The sequence below is a fragment of the Podospora pseudoanserina genome, chromosome 1, assembly GCF_035222485.1.
Source record: "Podospora pseudoanserina strain CBS 124.78 chromosome 1, whole genome shotgun sequence".
Classification (NCBI taxonomy): domain Eukaryota; kingdom Fungi; phylum Ascomycota; class Sordariomycetes; order Sordariales; family Podosporaceae; genus Podospora; species Podospora pseudoanserina.
Genome location: NC_085920.1, coordinates 5,936,360 through 5,954,843, shown reverse-complemented (window position 1 = coordinate 5,954,843; position 18,484 = coordinate 5,936,360). Strand labels below are relative to the sequence as shown.

At 52.2% G+C, this 18,484-nt stretch overlaps 5 protein-coding genes and 1 non-coding gene across 6 annotated transcripts; 2 read left to right on the top strand and 4 right to left on the bottom strand.

Annotated features, from left to right (window-relative positions):
- Positions 1-1,572: 1,572 nt before the first annotated feature.
- Positions 1,573-7,507, bottom strand: SRB8 (RNA polymerase II mediator complex subunit; the record flags this gene model as incomplete). Its single annotated transcript, XM_062942949.1, has 2 exons — positions 4,700-7,507; positions 1,573-4,644 (listed from the first exon to the last, which is right to left on the bottom strand). The coding sequence occupies exons 1-2, from the start codon at positions 6,143-6,145 to the stop codon at positions 1,573-1,575; spliced, it is 4,518 nt and encodes a 1,505-aa protein (XP_062805996.1). The 5' UTR covers positions 6,146-7,507.
- On the top strand, positions 7,395-8,532 carry QC764_116940 (uncharacterized protein). Its single transcript, XM_062942948.1, has 4 exons — positions 7,395-7,768; positions 7,857-7,968; positions 8,059-8,156; positions 8,221-8,532. Exons 1-4 carry the CDS (start codon positions 7,732-7,734, stop codon positions 8,322-8,324), a joined length of 351 nt encoding a protein of 116 aa, XP_062805995.1. The 5' UTR covers positions 7,395-7,731; the 3' UTR covers positions 8,325-8,532.
- A 191-nt stretch (positions 8,533-8,723) lies between these two features.
- On the bottom strand, positions 8,724-9,900 carry MC69 (Secreted virulence factor mc69). The gene is given in 3 exon segments (XM_062942947.1): positions 8,724-9,124; positions 9,198-9,423; positions 9,433-9,900. Coding segments are annotated over 2 exon segments (213 nt in total). The 5' UTR covers positions 9,342-9,423; positions 9,433-9,900; the 3' UTR covers positions 8,724-9,055.
- A 374-nt stretch (positions 9,901-10,274) lies between these two features.
- QC764_0020020 lies at positions 10,275-10,365 on the bottom strand. Its single transcript has one exon. It is a non-coding gene; the product is annotated as a tRNA-Pro (tRNA).
- A 3,935-nt stretch (positions 10,366-14,300) lies between these two features.
- QC764_116920 (uncharacterized protein) lies at positions 14,301-17,055 on the bottom strand (the record flags this gene model as incomplete). Its single annotated transcript, XM_062942946.1, has 4 exons — positions 16,762-17,055; positions 15,576-16,693; positions 15,413-15,498; positions 14,301-15,355 (listed from the first exon to the last, which is right to left on the bottom strand). Exons 2-4 carry the CDS (start codon positions 15,854-15,856, stop codon positions 14,301-14,303), a joined length of 1,422 nt encoding a protein of 473 aa, XP_062805993.1. The 5' UTR covers positions 15,857-16,693; positions 16,762-17,055.
- Positions 16,806-17,731, top strand: QC764_116915 (uncharacterized protein; the record flags this gene model as incomplete). Its single annotated transcript, XM_062942945.1, has 2 exons — positions 16,806-17,438; positions 17,573-17,731. 2 exons carry the CDS (start codon positions 16,806-16,808, stop codon positions 17,729-17,731), a joined length of 792 nt encoding a protein of 263 aa, XP_062805992.1.
- Between the last annotated feature and the right edge of the window lie 753 nt (positions 17,732-18,484).

Genomic DNA, 18,484 nt, shown 5'->3' with positions numbered 1-18,484 from the left:
TTACCTTGAGCCTTGCTCTGAATCGCGTTTCTGGTAAAGTAACTCTGAGTTGCTCCACTGATACTTAAGTGTAGCAAAATGTTGACTTTGTAGTTGTAAGTGGTGCAAGCCAGGAAGAGCAACTAGCTTTGGGTGAAGGTAGGTGCTTTCCAATAATTGATACGAGTTCAATGCATAGAGCTGTCATCTTTGAGTGGAGAAAAATGGAATTGTAAAGAGCAAATGCAAATCTAGTAGAAGAACTTGAAGCTTATGGTATAAGAATAGAGTATTTCAAAAGAGGAATGCCTCTTGTTGTTATCTTGTTTGCTGCTAAAGGTGAAGGCACTCTATACATTATGTTCTCTCTGGAGATAACACACAAACCCCGTCATGTGGCTCGAAGACGCGGACAACAAAGAAACTTGGTGAGATTAAGTACGGCCAGGTTATACTCCAAAGCAAGGTGACGCTGAGGCATACCTACATGACCGCCTACTTACTTCTAGCCCAACAGATGAACCCAATGATCAGAATTACCTCTCTGCCTAACCAGGTCCAATAACTTGGTTATAGTGTACTTTTTGCCTTCCCATCAAGCTGGCAACTATGACATGAACTTTCCTGCCCCGGAGGTAGTCTTCCTTGTGTCTAGCCAAGAAGACTCGGTCATCCAGGCACTCGCACAACCACATAGACTACACTATCCTGCCCCAATCCAACAACTCGAGACAAAGCTCAAACTTTCCATTGTCCATAACATTCGCTATGCAAGGTATCCATCTTTCATTATCATAACCAGCCCTTAACCAGCCCTTTCCATACCCGGATAATCTCTCTGAACACAACACACCAACATACACGCATTCCATAATCCTTTACACAACCAAACAAGCAATGGCAAACCAATCCTTTCCGCCAAGAATATCTATAAACCGCCCATATTATGTCAAAAAAGAACAAGAAAAAAACCCCGCCAAATCAAAAGACTCCACTACACTAGAAACAAACCTCTTGTTTTGCTGCTATACACGGCGCTATGTTGAAGAAGAATCTCGTGCTTTCCATCATATCTCTCCCTCTTCATCATCCTATCTTAAACAATCCTGAACACAACCTTCCATCCCGTCCAGATAATCTTCTATCCTCTCTCGCCCAACCATGCAGAACATGCCAGGAAAAGTAGGACTTTGCAAAAACACATTCCCCGTTCTCCCCCCCCCCAACTACCTAAACAAACATGAACAAAAGAGCAAAACACGATTGGGTATAGTATATCCTTCCCTTTCAACCCCCCACTACAACTGTTTAGCAGGCCAAACCTTCTGCCCCCTCGCCTCAAAAAGCGACAAATCCAACCCCGTATCATTCTCCACCACCGCCCCAGTAGGGACATGAACAATATCCCACTTCCTCATCCCAAACGGCGTCAACCTCTCCCCTCCCCCAATACCAGCAACAGTCTGCTGCTGTTGTTGCTGCTGTTGTCCCCATTGTTCCCCCCCACCACCACCCCCGGCGTCGCCGTCGTCGTCCCACTCCATAACCCCCGAACTGCCAACTTCTCAACCGCAAAGCCAACCCCATCCTTCATCACCTGTCCCTGCTGCTGCCCCCCCATCGCCACCTGCCTCCCCCGTTCCTAACACTAACCCAAATCCCCTCACACCCATTGCTCCCACTCCCCGCCCAGCTCAACAAATACCTCAACCTCCCATCCCCCCCACCATTGCCACTCCCCGTCCCGAACAACGCTCTCACACACTGCCCCCTTTGCTCCTCGGGCAAATTATCACTCAGCACACACCCCAAGTCAAACACCCTGGCCGCCAGCCCCCTAGTATGAGCACCCGGTCCGTGCAGCGCGTCCAATTCCTGCATCAGACCCGCGCAGACAACCAGCAGTCGCGCGCGAATGTCACTAGAGGCCTTGCTCGCGTCAAAAGCCTGGGTGTGCAACGTGATGAAGTTTAGGAGCAGCGGCAGCCACCGCGTGATGATCTGCTGTTTGGCCGAGAGGTCCAGCTCCGGGTTGGCGACGAGCTCCCAGAGGTCAGATAGCTTGATGACAACCTCTGGCGGAAGCTGCGGCTGTCTTGCCCCGGGTGGGCTGCCCCTCATGAGGGCTTCAATGACAGATAGCAAGTTCTCGGCCATTTGGAGCGACTGTTCCGGTACGGGACCGGCTGTGTTGACCGGAAGGGGTTCCCGGGGAGATGGGATCAGCCCGAGGAAGCGGCTTTGGGCTCTGCCCTTGAGCTGCTGGACCACTTCCACGTTTAGCGAAAGCACAATCCCCACCCAGGTCAGATTCTTCTTGTCGATTGCCCTGTCCATGGCGCTGGTCAAGGAGTCGAGTGTAGACGGCTGCCTATCGGCTGCAGGTGCTTGTTGGTTATTGCTCTGGTCAGTTGGAGGCGTCGAGGTTTGGAGGAAGAGCTGGAGGTGACAAAAGGGCCAGGTAAACTCGTTGGTGAGCTCCAGGATTTGGTCAAAGGTGATGTGGGTGTGTCTATCAGCCGACGGAAGGAGGAGTTTAGTCGTCATATTGTCGATCCAACTGCCAACATAACCATCTGGGCTTCTGGCTGCCCAGGCGGCCAACGCACGACCAACGCCAGCAGCGTCTTTCAACACCAAGAGCTTGATCAGTGTCGAGAGACGTTCCTGTATGATGGGGTCATCGAGCGGAAGGCCCAGAGTATCGTTTTGAGCTCGCGCGAAGGAGTACTCGGCCATGGCTGAGCCAATGAGAGCAAGCATATCTTTGGGGTTCTCCCTCAGAACCTGCTCTTGAAGGTTGGTGAAGCGGTAGATCTCCTCGGGCGTGATCAGGTCATAATCAGGCCGCAGCGGGTTCATCAGCAGTTTGAGCGCCTCCTGCATGTATCTTGTTCGGTAGGTGATCTGGACAATCTGGGGCCAGCTGGCTCCGCCTGTTGGGACGCGTGTGATTGGTGTCGGTGTAGACGAGTCTGATGTTGATGCGAGTATCGTCGGCATCGTTAGGCATCCGTTCGAGACCAGGAGAGGAAAGATGCGATCGATAGAGGGCCGATTGGTCAGAGTCCGCAGGTAGGCAATCCACTTTGCCATAAGGGCATCAAAGAGCGGCATGTCAAAAACACGCAACCGAGCAAGGAGGACACTGCATACCCGTTGCTTGTCGGCTGACTCTCCCCAGCTTTGATGTAGCCTCTGGATGATGGTCTGGAACAGGTTCTCCATAATTTTCCTGTCCACGCTTGTGCTGGCAGCCAGCAGCTTCTCGATCTCCTCGTGCAAGTCGTTGCTATCATCCTGCAGCCGAGCAATCATATTGTCCGAAACAGGCGAACAGGCGTCCACGGGATTTTGACGACTGCTAAGTGCCAAATCTTTCCTGAGTTGTGTGGCCAGCTCGTCCATCCCAGGTATTCTTGGGGCTAGGGAGACGAGTGAGACCAACAGTGGTCGGGCTCCAGGTCCCTGCTCCAGATAGACAGCCCTGAGCTTTTTGCTCAAGTCGTTGAAAAGTCCTTTGGAGACACCCAAAGCCGAGAAGATGAAGAAGTGTCGGTTGACCGTGTTCGCTATGGCGGCCAGTACCTCTACGCAAGCGTTGGAGATGAGCGATCTCAGAACGTCTGCAAGCATGGACAAATCCTCAGCAGCTTCGAGGATTTGTCGAATGCTGCCAAATAACGTCGGCGATGCTCCAGGGCCACCGCTCCCTGTCTTGTCCTTTCCACCATATGTGGAAGCCACACTATCCCGGAGCCAGCGACCGATTTCTGCCTTGAGCGCTCGACTGGCGGTTTGTATTTGCTGGCTGATTTTATTGATACTTCGTGGTTTTCGCTGCCGGATGGGGTCTGCTGGATCCAGGGGGAGGCCTAGGGACTGCCTCACTAACTTTAGAGCCATTTCTGCGTCTCGTGCTTCATCGTCCACGCTGAACGAGGCACGTCGAAGCATTCCACTTCTAAGATTCCTCTGCTCGCTCGACAGGCCGAAAGGAGGAATCTCTGCAAGAAGTCGCGTGGATGCCGGTCCATCAGGCAGAATATCCTCAGGATTAGTTATACCTCCCCTTGCGCTGAGCCATTGGATGTAACGCGGCACAGAGAAGTCCTTGGAGCGAACAAGCTCGCAGACAAGATGATAGAGGTGGTCTTTGCGCTCCTTTTGCGCACAAGGGTCAGCATCTAAAAAATCCAAGATTTCGGTGGTGACGTCCAAGCCCAGCATGCTCCAGTGTTGCAACAGCTGACCGGCGATGTAGACTTTCGTTTTTCCTGGGCGGTAAAGCGAAGTGCACCACTCCAGCAGGGCCCTTGCCAGCGCAGATTTGTCCTTGGAAATGTTCCAAGAATTCGCAGGCCCTTCTTCCGACATGGGTGCCTGAGTGTTCCTGTCCAACCACTGCACTAATATGTGGCGGGCGGCCGGCTGTGATCTGTTTCCAGATGCCATGAGCTGCTCGTTTCGAGACCCAATAGCTGCGAAGGCGTCATGCCGTTCTGTATCACCAACTGGCAAGCATGCTTTGATCGTGTCTCGATATTTTGACCAAACAGAAGGCGATACGAAGTTTTCCGGACTGCTTAGTATCAGTGTATTGAGCAGTGTTGTTGTTTTTGAAAGCAGCGGTTGCAATATGTCTCTGTCCGGATGGTTGAAGACCTATATCACGATTAGGAGGCTGCGTCTTGCAATATATCAGGCCAAAGCCACTCACCAGCTGATGATGACTAATAAGAGCGGTGACCAGTCTCCGTCCATATCTCCTGAGCTTGAGTAAATCTTTCCAATATATCTCGGTGATGAGCATCCACATGGGAAGCCGATTCTGATTGCTGTTTTCGAAACTGGAGACAAGCCACTCCATGTACGTCTCCCGATCAAGCAAATATTGCTCGTATAGGTGTGTAGCCAGAAGAACCACGTACTGGACCCTGGCTTTCCAGTCCTTGTCGTCAAAGGAGAAGAGCACATTTTCAACGAACTTCTGCACGGAGACCGTCCAGTCCTTAATCCAACGGACTTCAGCAGCGAAAGATTGGGCGAGACTAACGCCCTTCCGCTTGCAGGTCCGTAGCTCGTTCGCACCGACACATTGTATCAACCACACCGCGCGCTCAAACGGAATCCTCTTGTTCAAGCACTGTTCGAGCAAGGCCTGGTTTCGGAGGCCATGGGGGATGGTTCGAGCAAGCCTTCGAAGGGAGGAAGCAGGATTGGCAAGATCCTTCAGCCATAATTCCCTCTTTGTGTCGGTAACCGTCACTCGAGGCGGGTACCTAAAGGTCGAATGAGACGCGATCTGGCCGTTGTTTCTTCTTGCTCCCAGAGCGGCGGTAAATATGGCGGAGAGTGTATGGAGCGAACTGTTTGCCCCTTTCATCGACGGGAATATGGCGTACTTGCCCGACTGCGTATCGGGGTTGAACGCTGGCTTGTCAAAGTGGCCCTGTCGAATAACATTTTCGGAAAACTGATCCTCTGGATGATTTCCCATCCAGGGATAGAAGTCTGCATAGCCAATCGACGGAGGAGGAGCCAGATGTCCCGCTGTAGAAGCGGCGCCTCCTTTTCGTGGCCGGGCTTCGACTTTGCCATGTGTATAGTAGCGCGGAGCAGCAGATGGTACCTCGACTTGGTATGGCTTCGGCGGCACGTCTTTTCTTGTCGTGGTAGAAGGTATCGGTGGGGGGTCGCGACGGGGAAGCGTGATTCGTAACCGGCGCTGGGGCATGGGCAAAGGGGCGTCCAGATCGACGGTCGGGAGATGGGAAAAGTGTGGGCTCATGTCGCCCAGGTCGGAGGAGTCGGTAGGGAGCATCATGCGAGAGGGAGTGAAGGGTTTCGAGGAGTCGATGGCGTTGGGCGACTCGATGATGCCGGTATGGGTAATGGACTCGAGGGACTCGTGCGACAGCTCGAGCTTGAGGCGCGAACCGCCGCGGCGCTGGCCCGGATACCTCGTGTTTGCGCCATCGTTATAATCTGGCGGAGTGAATTCGAACGAACCTGTCTCTTTTCGTATGGGTGACGGTGGCAGGAACTGCTGCTGCTGTGAGAGGGCGCGCTGATGCGCTGCCGGCCGTTGCGACAAACCTGGCCCGGCCAGCGAATGCTGCTGGGGCTGTCGCTGCTGGACGCCCAGTGGGGGCCGGGAGGTCATCTCGTGAGGACCAGCACTTGCGCCATGTCCGTTCGATGTTGGTGGTGTTGGGTGAAGGTGAGGTCAAAGATGGACGTTCTCCGTCGGTCGGCGATCAGATATCTCGGACGGGTAGGCTGGGATGTCGGTCGGAGCCTGGCCCCTGCCCGGGATCTGATGGACGAATGGGGCAGCGGGCGGCTTCGGGAGAAGCTGGAACTAGGTTGGATGTGGCCGACTTCCCTTGGGTAGGCGAGGAAGGTTGTCGCCGGTCGCGTGCCAAAAGGTGGTGGAGGAGTTCAAGTTCGTGTTTGTCTGTCCAGGTGTGCAGAGTGAGAACAGATGAGAGGTGGGTGTTGGAGGAGCACAGGAAAGATGTGAGCTGAGGTTGGCAATCATGTTCGTCGTCGTGGGACAGGAGGTCGGGTCCCGGAAGCACGACCGGCCTAACGTAGTGTAGCGCTGGGCAATGGCGTGCGCCTGTGCTGCTCACTGGCCTGAAGCGCTGCTGCGGGTTGCGGATTGTGGGTTGCGGGCAGTTGGACAGTTGGTGGGGCCTCTGCAAGGGTGTCCTCACAGGTCCCTTCCACGGGCACCGTCCAGTGTCGGCTGTGTTACGATTACGCTGCTCCAATTACATATCTCCAGCACGAGGATGACCACCACCCCCATCACTTTGCACGGGGGAGCCCGACGGAGCTGCCAGCCTGCAGCTGCGAGGCTGCTTACCCCCATCGGTCGAACAGAGAGGTGTTTACTGCTATCAAAAAAAAAAAAAACCCCTCTCGTATTTCGCCCACGGCGTGTTTGCTCTTGCGTGCGTTAGGTGCGAAGGCGAGTCCATGGATGTCCAACAATATCGTATGCATCATGGTGGGGTACACCCTACACGTTTATGATTTCTGTGCAACCTTCTGTGAGAGACAAGCAAGTGCTGATCAACTCTCCGATGCTACAGATCGCGGGCGAGATACCGTTCCGCCCGTTCTGCTATATTAGTCATGATAAGAAACGGCACCTGTGTGCTGCCGAATCAGGACGTTCGCCTGGTCTCGCCTGGAGCTGATGCTGAATTCTCGGACAAATATGAGGGATCTTGATTGAGCAGCCGGTTTAGGATTTGGCCGCCGTTGTTGAAGTCCGCCAGTCTGATATTGACGGGAAGTCTTTCCAAATTCCAGGTTCCAGTCGGGTGTCGTCTGACCTTCCTCGTTGAGCTGCAGCGCTGCCAGAGGACAGCATCTGTCAACGTGGGGAGGGGGGGGGAAGGGTCACATTTCCATTTCCATGATTATCGTAACGGAACCTGGAAATGGAATGAGGGTGGTGGTTGTTCGCCCCTCGCATCCGAAAGACTTGAGTTCTCCAATATCCGTTGACAACGGAGCAAGTGAATAGTGGGGGTGTCTTTTAGCGCAAAGCCCGCCCCAGCTGGATCTCTAACTGTGGAGCCACTCCCAGCGAGAGATCGGCTGGGGGTCTGGGTTCACGTAATCAATCTCCAGCGCACGCTACTCCAAACACGTCTCTCTGTACCTGATCGCATCAACATCGTCACCAGCTAGCTGTCCCAGTTGCGCAAAGGTCAGCCATACAAATTATTCACAATGGCCTCAACCAAAGATGCCCGCAGACCGGACTTGAGTACGTATATCCCCATCAGAGCCAAGCACTTGGTGCAATTGAAGAACAGGACCCAACTAGTGCTGATATGTGTTTCGCGATGGAATAGTTGTCCCCTTTCAAGAACCCGCCAGCAAGGGGGACAATCCCGAGCTTGCCTCAACTCTCTCCTCCACTCTACCAATGGCGGCTATCTTCATGCGCAACCGCTATGTTGGATGGTGAGCAACTGTCCTTTCCCGCAGCACTTTGTCGCATCTCTTTGCGCACACGACATTTCAGCATGATCTAACATGACGCCTCAACTCTAGGGCCGCTGTTGCTTTCTCCCTCCAGTCCTGGCTTGGAGAGTCTGAAGAGACCAAGAAGAGCAACTCTTCCCCCGGATACTTTGCCGTGGGCATGTCATGTACGTTCAACCCCCAATAATGCCGCCACCCACGCAGCACAGCGAAGCTAACTTTTGTAATTAGTGATGTCCCTAATCGTTACCTACCTTCCCCTCTTCCTCCCCCCTTCTCCCGGTCTTCAACAGGGGAGCTCGACCGAGGCTCCTGCCCCGGTTCCTCCTGCCTAAACCTGAGGAGAGCTCAAAGCTATGGAAGTACATATATCACATACAGCCTTCATACGGTAATCGACGAACAATATTTGATGATAGGAGTTGGTTGGGCAAAAATAGGGGTAGGCGGAATGGGCCGTTTGCCGGTGTGGATATTGTATGAATACACCCAATGAAATACTTAATGTTGAATAATGCTTCGAACGTTCTTGGAGTTATTCGGAGTCGCATCAGACACATGTATCCTCATGTGAAAGTAATTGCTAGGAATCGACCGAGCTTATCGCAGTCATTATCCGAACCACGATAAACTGGATATGATGGTAGACGGGTAGGTGCTTGAATGTACGGGCATGCTCCCAGAAATAATATACATCTCAAAAGTAGAGGTATCAAAAGAATCGAATATCCCATCACATAAACCCCTCCTCCCCAAACATAGTAAAAGCCCAGATATCCAAGCAGACCAACGATGTAAACCGCAGGATGCATACATCAGACGCTGCTGCTCTACAAGCATATCGGCCTTCTTTGCTGATTGAACTCGTGCATTCCCCAGCTCCTTCTCATAGTCCTGTCGGTTGGCGAGAAACTATCCGACCTCGATTCCATCTGAAGTTCAACAGGTTGCTCCGCGATCCATTTGAGCAGCCCCCAAGCCAGCCATCCCGTGCGAGTCCGACAAACTCTCCTCTTTTCACACCGCAAGCGCTTGCTCCCATCGATTGTCCGGTTCCATCGTTGGGCTAGAGCATGTCCCCAATCACATCATGTTTATGCCGAGAGGTGATATTATCTAGTTGTTCCTGAGAGGTCTACACAAACACAAACAAAGTCAGCAAAAGAACCAAAAAAGACCCCCATAATAGAAAGAAAGGGAACAACATACCCGCACCCCATAGGCGTTACAACCCCAAAGTAACAATCCTCCGACGCCTTGGGAACGACCTGCTCCGGCTTGATGGGGATGATAACCACTCCCGCGCTGGCGAGGGAGACGCAAAGCGACATGACAACAGCGATGAACTTCATTTTGTCTCTTTTTTCGTCGAAGTATTGGTATGTATGTGTCGGATTAGGTAAACGTAAATTAATGAGCGGGTATTCGCAAAAAGTAGAAAATAAAAAGCAGCTCCAGGCTGTAGTATCAAAAAAAGAACGTGTGTACGGTATACCGGTAGGTAGAGACGGGTGATCAATCACCTAACGTCAAGAGAAGAGAAGAAGGGAGAGGGAGGGAGAGAAGCGAATGGACCGGTCCAGACAAGACAGCACATGAACGAAACCCAAGACACCAAGACAACGCGAAGGAAAGGAAAAGAGAATAAAGCGTCAGGCGACAACGGCAACACGAACGGTTACGCCGGCGCCAAAGGGCAACCCGACCACCAGAAAAGCCACCAAGAGTTTCAGATGCGACAGCGCTGGAAGAAAAGGGAAATGCGGGGCCATTCCGTTCTGGCCTCCCACTTCTGGTGACAGTTTCAGGCTTGAAACGATGAGATGAAATGTCAGGTGGTTACAACTCGCCAGCCACAATCCTGCTCTACGGAGTAATGATCCAAAATAACCTTACAAATGAATCGAAAACCCCTAAATATCTTCAGTGACTCGACATCAACTCTCCATCCATCAAGACGAGTCTCAATCAGGCGACAATTGATTGGAGAGGGATGAACCCTGCCCCATCCGCCCACGCGGATGTTCTTGCCCAAACCCCTGCCGGCCCGAGCGACCCTTGCACCGTCAGGGGTCGCCTGGGCGGCAAGGGGAGTGTAACGGTAACGGTGGACGGTGGTGGTTACATAAGCCGCTATCACGAAATTGTCCCATTGTTGAACTCATTCTGAAATGCCACAGTCGGCCAACGAAAAAAAAAGACGGCAACTCTACAATCTCAGCCGAGAAACACAATAGAAACAGCACCACCCACCAACCATAATACAGAAAATTGCCAAAAGAATGGGGGCCACCCGGGGATTGAACCCGGGACCTCTCGCAAGCAATGCTGTAGGGTGTACCCTAAGCGAGAATCATACCACTAGACCAGCGGCCCTTGAATCCATTGATGAATTGTTGATTCTGTGGTAGGTTATTGATCATATCAGCGAGAATTAATACTGCTTGCTCGAACGAATCAGCCCCTATTCCCTTCTTCATTGTTGTCACATCACGACCAGAAGCCAAAACTGCCGCCACCGAAAAAGAATCATGTTATTTCACGAGGCAAAGATTAATTGCTACAAGAGCCACCAAACTAAAGCATATCCTCCAGACCATAACAATCTTTCTACACCTAAATACATCTAAACAGACGTCGTGAAAAGAAACCTAACCATACTAACTTCGCCAACTCCTTCACGTCGTCCCTGGTGCAGAATGACAGCCTCCAAACACCTCTCCCACCCACCCCCATGCCGATTCAAGAAGGCCTCTATCAATCTAACAAACTAGCTGTTTACGGTCTACCTATCTATGTGAACACACCTACGATTTGCTCAAGACATGACAACGGAATCAAAAGCTTTTTGGACCATCTCTGACGTGAATAGCTATGTTTTGAGGCCTCTTGACTTTCGCCCAACACCTGTCGACCATATTTAAAGCCTATTGACCATCTTTCAAGACCTGTTCAGAAGAAAACGAGGTCTGAAAGCATCACCACACACATCAAAGTCCCCATACATCCCAGGAAGCCGAATCACTCATGATACCCCCCATCATACGCATTTTTAGCCCCATTCTTCTTCCTAGGCCCTCCGCCCACCGTCCTTCCCTCCCAACATCTCCCCTCGTATCTCTTCCCCTCCTCCCACTGAAGAATCTCACTCCCACAATTCACCCCCCTCACAACCCTCACCTTCATCTCACTCGCATCCAACACCCAGCACCCATTCTTCATCACCACCGTCCCCAGCGCCGCATTGCGCTCATCCGTGCCAACAAATTCCCAAAGCACACAGCTCACTCTTCCCGGTCTCTGACACCACATATGTCAAGTCCGTGATCGGCACCTCAATTCTCACCACCTCCCTCCTACCATCCTCCGTCTTGAACCCAAAGGTAAACTTGGCTTGCGAGTGTTCCCTCTAGAACCAAGAACATGGTATCCTTGCAGGCTGCTGACTGTCCAGACCATCATAACCCGGCCCCCAGAACGGTGTCGTCAGGTCAGTAGAGATGGCTCTGACCAGGGTCCGGGGGAAGGTAGGTCAAACCGTTGAAGGTCTCGAGGCCCACAGGGATACGGGAGTTCTCGTACCTGTGAGGTGAGTTGTTGATAGGCCTACTGGTATCTGTTGAATGTGTTGAGACGATGGTTGAAGGCGTTGGAAGGATAGTGCCATGCGTGTGGTTATTTTTTGCAGGTCTGTTGGCATTTGTTGAAGACGTTGCAAAAATAGTCTAAGGCGGGCGAGTATCTGCTGTAGGCCCGGTTAAGTAGTGGACAGACATGACATTGTCAAAAGATGCCCCACTGCCAAACTCCAAGAACTCCAGCCAAACTCTGTACGTGTCAAACCCTCCGTCCATAGGGCTGTTTGCAGCCGTCAGCTCAGGTGTCGGAATCAGCTCCAACAGCCCTGTAAACTTGCCCACGTCGACGCCATCCAGTACCAAACCCCCTAGTCTTAGTTGCCATCCCCAAATAAAAGGCCAAACACATTCGACTGAATGTATCTCCGTTTACACAGCCTCTACATTAAAGTGCCTCCCCTTCCAAAACCAACCGCACCACCGTAATCCCCCCACACGCCGGGTACGAAGCCGGTTTTGTTGGGAGTGGGCGTGCCGTCTGCACTCCAAGAAGTACTGTAACTGGGCATCCCAATTGAGATGGACATGCCCTCAATCGATACATCATGTGTGGCGGGGACACGTAGAGAGTCCCTTCAAATCGTGCCTTGCACATCTACTTTGAGATCGCCTCGGCCAAAAGGGTCGCCCGTTGGGACGTGCTTGTAGCTTTCACTAATGGGAAACATGGCAGACTTTGCTAGTTCCACCGTGTCCGATCGACTGGGTAGGTACTGTTCCTGTCCATTGCCACCTGGGGGGCTGGTGTTGATAATATTGGCCGGCGGCCAGACCTAGAGGCCTGGACTGCTGGTATCTAACGTGAGGCGTATTGGTTGAGGAGGCGTACCCAGGTCAAGGGTGACATAATAGCTGGATTGAGGGTTGTTGGGAAAGATGTCAGAGGGCCTTGCTGTCGCCATGCTGCTGGCGTTGGCGACCGGCAGAACCAGACTCTGAGGGAAAAGCATGACAATGGGAGTGTCCGGTAGCGGCATTCTTTGAAAATGCTGGTCGGTTGGTCGAGATCAGAATGTTAGTGGATGGTGGAAGATTGGGAGAGAAACTCAAAAGGCTGAGGGGAAATATGTGTGCTGCAATTCCATCAGAAGGCCGTCACGTCCACCCACCTAAATAGTGCGGATGGAAGGTGGAAGCAAGCAAGCAATGCGTACCTCCTCATTTTGGCTGATTCTTGCCTACCGAGTACCTCCAGTTTGTTGGGGACCCAGTGACATCTGATGTCAGGGTAGACACACCTGCTCCTTTCCTGACTTGCAGCATTCAGGGTAGGTATCAAGACGGGAAGGTTTTGGACAATTTTCCAGGCAGCCACACCATTCCCACACGTCAGAGAGAGTTGGGTTTCCTTGGATCTGCCAGATTTTTCTACTGATAATATTTTAAGCCTGTGTCTTATCAAACTGGTTTGGTGCTGAGTGCTAAACCATATACCACCGTACATAGAAGCAGCGTGCGCATAGAAGGAGCGTGTGTGACGAGCAATTCAATGATGGTAAATATATAGAAAGTATATTCATCAAAAGCACTCGTCTTGGAAGTTATTTGTATTCCAGGTTAGAGCTACTAACGACGACTCGGGTGGAATACATACCCACAAACACATAGCAGTTAATCCCATCTCTTTCTTGCAATGTACCTACTACTTTGAATCTCAGACACGCAGCCCATTCAACCAAGCAGCCAAAAACGGAAACGAGCTTAGACATGTGTGCAAGTGCCCCTGGCCCCTTACCTGATCAAAGTCACCCCCTATATACCCGCCTGTCCACGTTTCACCACCACACCCCCGTCCTTCCCAAGCCTCACCATTCGAAACACAGGCATGAAACCCTTCAACACGGAACACTTCACGGAAAAGATCTCACCCGAATTCGAATCTGCAGAGCGCAAAGAGAAAAAAAAAAAGGCCTCGTTTTGGTTCTCTACCTGACCCCCCGACCCCTGACTATTCGCGGCGCGGTTAGATCCCCCTTTTCCTGCTCATTCACTCGCTCTTCATCCTCCACTCCCAGTCACAGACCAGGTAGCCTCAGAATTCCAGCTTGCTCACATTCTCCTATCACCTCTCTAAACTACCATCACAATTACATTTTTCGTCATCTGTTCTCCGTAATGTGAAAGAGAAATAAAATATATCCAAATAAAAAAACATTTCAAAACGACTCTCCAAACATGGGAAAGATCTTTTCTAAGCGATAGGGGTGGTGGTGATTGTCCTCCATCCATCCTTCCATATCCATCCATCTCAATAACAACAAAACACAACGCCCGCCTGCCTGCAATCATCATCATCAACAACAATAACCAACAGAGCCACGGCCAAAAATTAAGAGGGGAGAAAAAATAACCAACAAAAAAAAAAGCAAGGTAAAAATATGGTACACACACACAACACAACACACCCCCTTCTCTTGAATTTTGTCCAGATCCCCCACCACAACGTTTCCATCCGCGACATTCCATGGCGTGCAAGCAGGCATAGACGCTAGCAAGACAAAACCGGGTATCATCCATAAAAAACAGACTCCGAAAACTCAAGTGTCGTTCAGGACCGAATTCGTGAGATCAAGTCCCAAAGGAGCGGACCGCTGTGAGGGGGAGGTTGGGAGGTGGTGTGTGTGTGTGTGTGTGTGTGTGTGCACCAGGCTGAGAAACAAGCGCAAAGCACGCTTAAGCAGCCGCTCGGCAAGCCGCTTCTTGCGCATTGCAGTCAGGGACGGTGCGACCAGGAGCCTGGCCAGAGTTGACGGCGCCGGCGCAGGCGTTGTTCTGGATGGCGCAGGCGCGGAACTGAGCCTCCTGCCTGGTCACGAAGGTGTTACCGTTGACTGCGAACGGGCGGTCCGCGTTGCCAGAGTCGGTCACGGGAGGGGGCTGGATGCCGGCAATGGCAGCACCGGCGTTACCGCCTCCGTTGTTGTTATTGTTGCCGCCATTATTGCCGTTGCCGTTGTTTCCGGCCCCCGAACCTCCGCCCGCCTGATTTCCGGCGCCCTGGTTGCCTTGGTTATTATTTTGGTTTCCCTGGTTGTTCTGGCCTTGGTTATTACCTTGGTTGCCCTGGTTGTTCTGCTGCCCCTGATTACCCTGCCCCTGGTTGCCCTGGTTCTGGCCCTGGTTCTGGCCCTGGTTGTTCTGACCCTGGTTGCCGCCATTGTTGTTGTTGTTGTTGTTGTTATTGCCACCGTTGTTGTTGTTGTTGTTGTTGCCACCGCCGTTGTTGTTGTTGTTGTTGTTGTTGTTGTTGTTGTTGTTGGCGCAAGCACCACCAACAGAGAAGTAGCGGCAGTCCTCTTGGGAACCACGCTGGGCAACGGGCATCAGAACGGGCTGATGGTTGGAAGCACTGGACATGGTGCAGACACGGTAGCAGCCAGTAGGGAGACCACCAGTGACTTCAGCGGCGAGCTGACCGTTGCCGTTACCAGCATCGTTGATACCCTTGAAGAAGGCAAAGACAGTGGCATCCAGGGGCTGGGTGGGGTTCAAGGTGTTGCCAGTGTCCTGAACAGTGACGTGAGTGTGACCAATGATCTGGCCGCCTCCGTTGAGGGTCTGGGGAGCCGAGTAGTAGGTGCTGGTGGCGTTGGTGAAGGCGCCGAGCTGCATGTTGGCGACATTGACCTGAATCTGGAAGGTCGTGAGCGGCTCGAGATCATCGCCGTTCTTGGGGTTGAGAATGACAGTCGAGACCATGCGGTTGGCGGAGGGAATTTCACCCATTGCTGTGTAGTGTTAGCTCTGATCGAGGTTGGAGCACAGCTGAGAAGACTGCAACTTACGGATACCGTTGCAGGAGCCATCCCGGTTTTGCAGACCGTTGGTCAATGTTTTGCCCTCGCAGAAGTTGATGAAGTTGGCATTGTCACTATTTATCAACTGTCAATATACCTCCAGGTCTCGCAACAGGTCACAAAGTTTATGAAGTCGGCATTGACAACTTACGTAGCAGAGTTGACCTGACCATCTGCAGCCTGGGCACCGTTCTGGCCGGTAGACTGAGAACCAGTCTGGAGAGCAGCCGCAGCCAGACAAGTCTCCGACGCCTGGTTGTTGTTCCCCGTTGTTGTTGTTGTTGTTGTTGTTGTTGTTGTTGTTGTTGTTATTGTTGTTGTTGTTATTCTGACCATTGTTGTTCTGGCCATTGTTGTTCTGGCCATTGTTGTTCTGGCCATTGTTGTTGTTGTTGTTGTTCTGGCCGTTCTGGCCACCACCAAACTGACCATTACCGAAGCGGTTTCCGAAGTTGTTCTTCTTGCCAAACTGCCGTCTTCCTACAGTCCTTGTCGGGGTTCCGTACTGGTGAACTGATGCCGCCTCGGCAACCATGGCCAAACCCATCAGGGCCGCTACCGCGTTCTTCATCAACATGATGGCGTTTGAGAGTCGAGAACTTTCTAACAACGAGAGAGAGATATGTAGATCGGCGGACCGTCGAGAAGAGGAAGGAAATCGTAAGCGCAGATGGTACCAGACCGTCAGAAAAGTTGAAAAGTCGTTAAGGAATGGTAAACGACAGCTAGTGTCGACGGAGAATGTACAACCCACAAGGGGCGAGAAAGGAACGAATGAAGGAAAGAAAGTAAAACGACACACAAATCACCACAGGCCGCAAGAAGGGGACATGGTCGAAGAAGAAGGGAGCAGAGGGGTAAAAGAATCGTGGGTGGGCATTATAAGAGGCATAATGGCTGGCGAGGGTGGATGCTGCGACGGCGATCCGACGATACCGCCAAGCCGACGTTTCTCACACCCCAGCAAGCCAAGCAGTTTCGAGCCCTGGCGAGTCTCCAGCGAAGAAAAAGAAGACATGGGACGTTGCCGCCAAGCATCCCGGGACCAGGAAGACCAGGATGAGGGCACGGCGAGCTGAGCGGCAGGAGGACGGAGCAGGAGGTGCTTGGTGGTAGGGATGCTGGGGTGGCAGCTCCGCGATTCCAAAACACCACGCAGGGAGAGAGAGAAAGGGATGGCAAGGGGGTATGTCAGAGCCGTCTGACGGAGGGTGGCACAAAAGGATGGAATCCGACAGCTCTCTGCAAGAGAGCGGAGAAATGTCAAACCTCAACAGTACTCAGCAACTGCGGCTCTCAGACGTGGGGTAGGGAGAGGGGGGAGCACACCCACACACCCACACACCCTCAATAACAAAAGAGGAAAGTGTACCTTGCAGATATGGATTCTTGGAGGATCTTGACTGCAGGAAGGCAGCTGTCATTGGCTCATCTGCCATGCCATTGTCCAATATTCATCGAATATTTGGCGGTCTTCACAGTTGGCCAGCGAGGCGCCTGCACATCGACTCCCCAGATTTTTCAAGTGCCGGGAGGGCCAGTGGCTCGCCGTCCACAGCGGCCGTCTTGGACACGAAAATGGCGGCCGTACGGATCTTGGAGGGGACACAAAGCGCTGGCTTTCTTCTTTCGTGTAGCAGAGCAAATTGCTGGGCGCCAACTGCATCTACCTCTTGGAGCGCCGTGCGTGCGGTTGGGAAACGCTGCGAGAAAGTTGATGCGGCTTCTGTCCCAGAAAGCCAATGGCATCCATGTCAATTTGTGCCTCCGGCCAATCAGCGCCCTCGCTTCGTGGCGATCGGGCAGCTTGTGTCTCGGGATGAAGCGCAAGCGAGCGAGCATGAGTACTCCTCCTTGTAAGTCAGTTCATCCCCCACTTATTCTTCACTTCTCCTTGAAGGCGCTTCTCGGGCTCCCGACTCCGACAGAGATGCCTTCCATCAACCGCCGGCCGGCACAGGAGGAGCCGCCGCCGCGTACCGACAGCCGCTCGGAGAATGTGTACAGATTGAGGGTGCGATCTTCATCTATTTCCTCTGCGCATGGGCCCCTGCTTATATGTATCTGTATCAGAAGCTGTTTTGCTTCTCCATCATCTCGTCACTGTAGCTGTCGGGAATAGGAGTTAGCTGATTACACCGCTAAAAGTCAGCCACTTCGTTTGGTCAACCAAAATCCAGCACGGCTGTTCCGAAGAAGACGAATTACATCCACAACGTCACATTCGACGGAGATTTCAACATAAAAGAAATACCCCGTCGGCCCAAGACCGTGACCGGAGACCAGCAGTTCAAGGCAGCTAATTAATGGGCACCTTGGCTTGGAAATCCTTTTATGACACACAGCGCCACAGCGAAATATCTGGATAGGATCTCACAGTCGCAATCCTGACAGATGAGCGCAGTTTTGCTTCCAGGCCACCCCCTTTTCGATGGTCTTGTCATTTGGTAGTTCGTCCAAAGTTGAAGCTTGGAGCAAATAAGCTGCGTGTCGAGCCGTGGGCCTGCATATTTCAATACAGTTGAATCGTTGAGGTTGTTTCCGTCCCGACCCCGTCGTTCCTGGTGCCTGTCTCGTCAGTCATGGTTTCTGGGGTATCGATGCTGATGCGACTGTAGAATGAGACCCACGGCGAAAGGGGGAGGCCAAATTTGTAATCTAACCTTGACAAAAAAGATCCCTGGCAACACGATCGAAACAACCCTATTTTTGCAAGCCCTGTCCAACGACTTGTTTCGTCCCACTTCCATCCCAACTCTCTTGCCTACCTATATGAACAACTTTGGATGACAAGCAAATGGTGCCCTATCGTCGAAGATAGGTGACCCAAAAATGCTCAGAGCCAGCCTAAATCTCTAGGTTGGATTACAGCAGACCATGCGTTCTTCGACTCGGCCGAGTTGGACATAAATGGCCGTGGCTCCAATCATCAAGTCGTACAAAGTTGGAGAGAGCAATCCTTCCGTTCATCTTGATCTGATGCCGCTGACTGACGTCGGGAAGATCGCGATAAGATAAGAAAGGTGTCCACAAACCTGGGGTTGTACAAAGACAGGTTCC

What these genes read in the sequence shown, in the direction of transcription:
- QC764_116940 (XM_062942948.1), top strand. Translation starts at nt 7,732, where the DNA reads ATGGCCTCAACCAAAGATGCCCGCAGACCGGACTTGA. An exon ending in TGCCCGCAGACCGGACTTGA is followed by an intron (nt 7,769 to 7,856) that starts GTACGTATATCC and finishes GCGATGGAATAG; the next exon opens with TTGTCCCCTTTCAAGAACCC. An exon ending in CTTTGCCGTGGGCATGTCAT is followed by an intron (nt 8,157 to 8,220) that starts GTACGTTCAACC and finishes TTTTGTAATTAG; the next exon opens with TGATGTCCCTAATCGTTACC.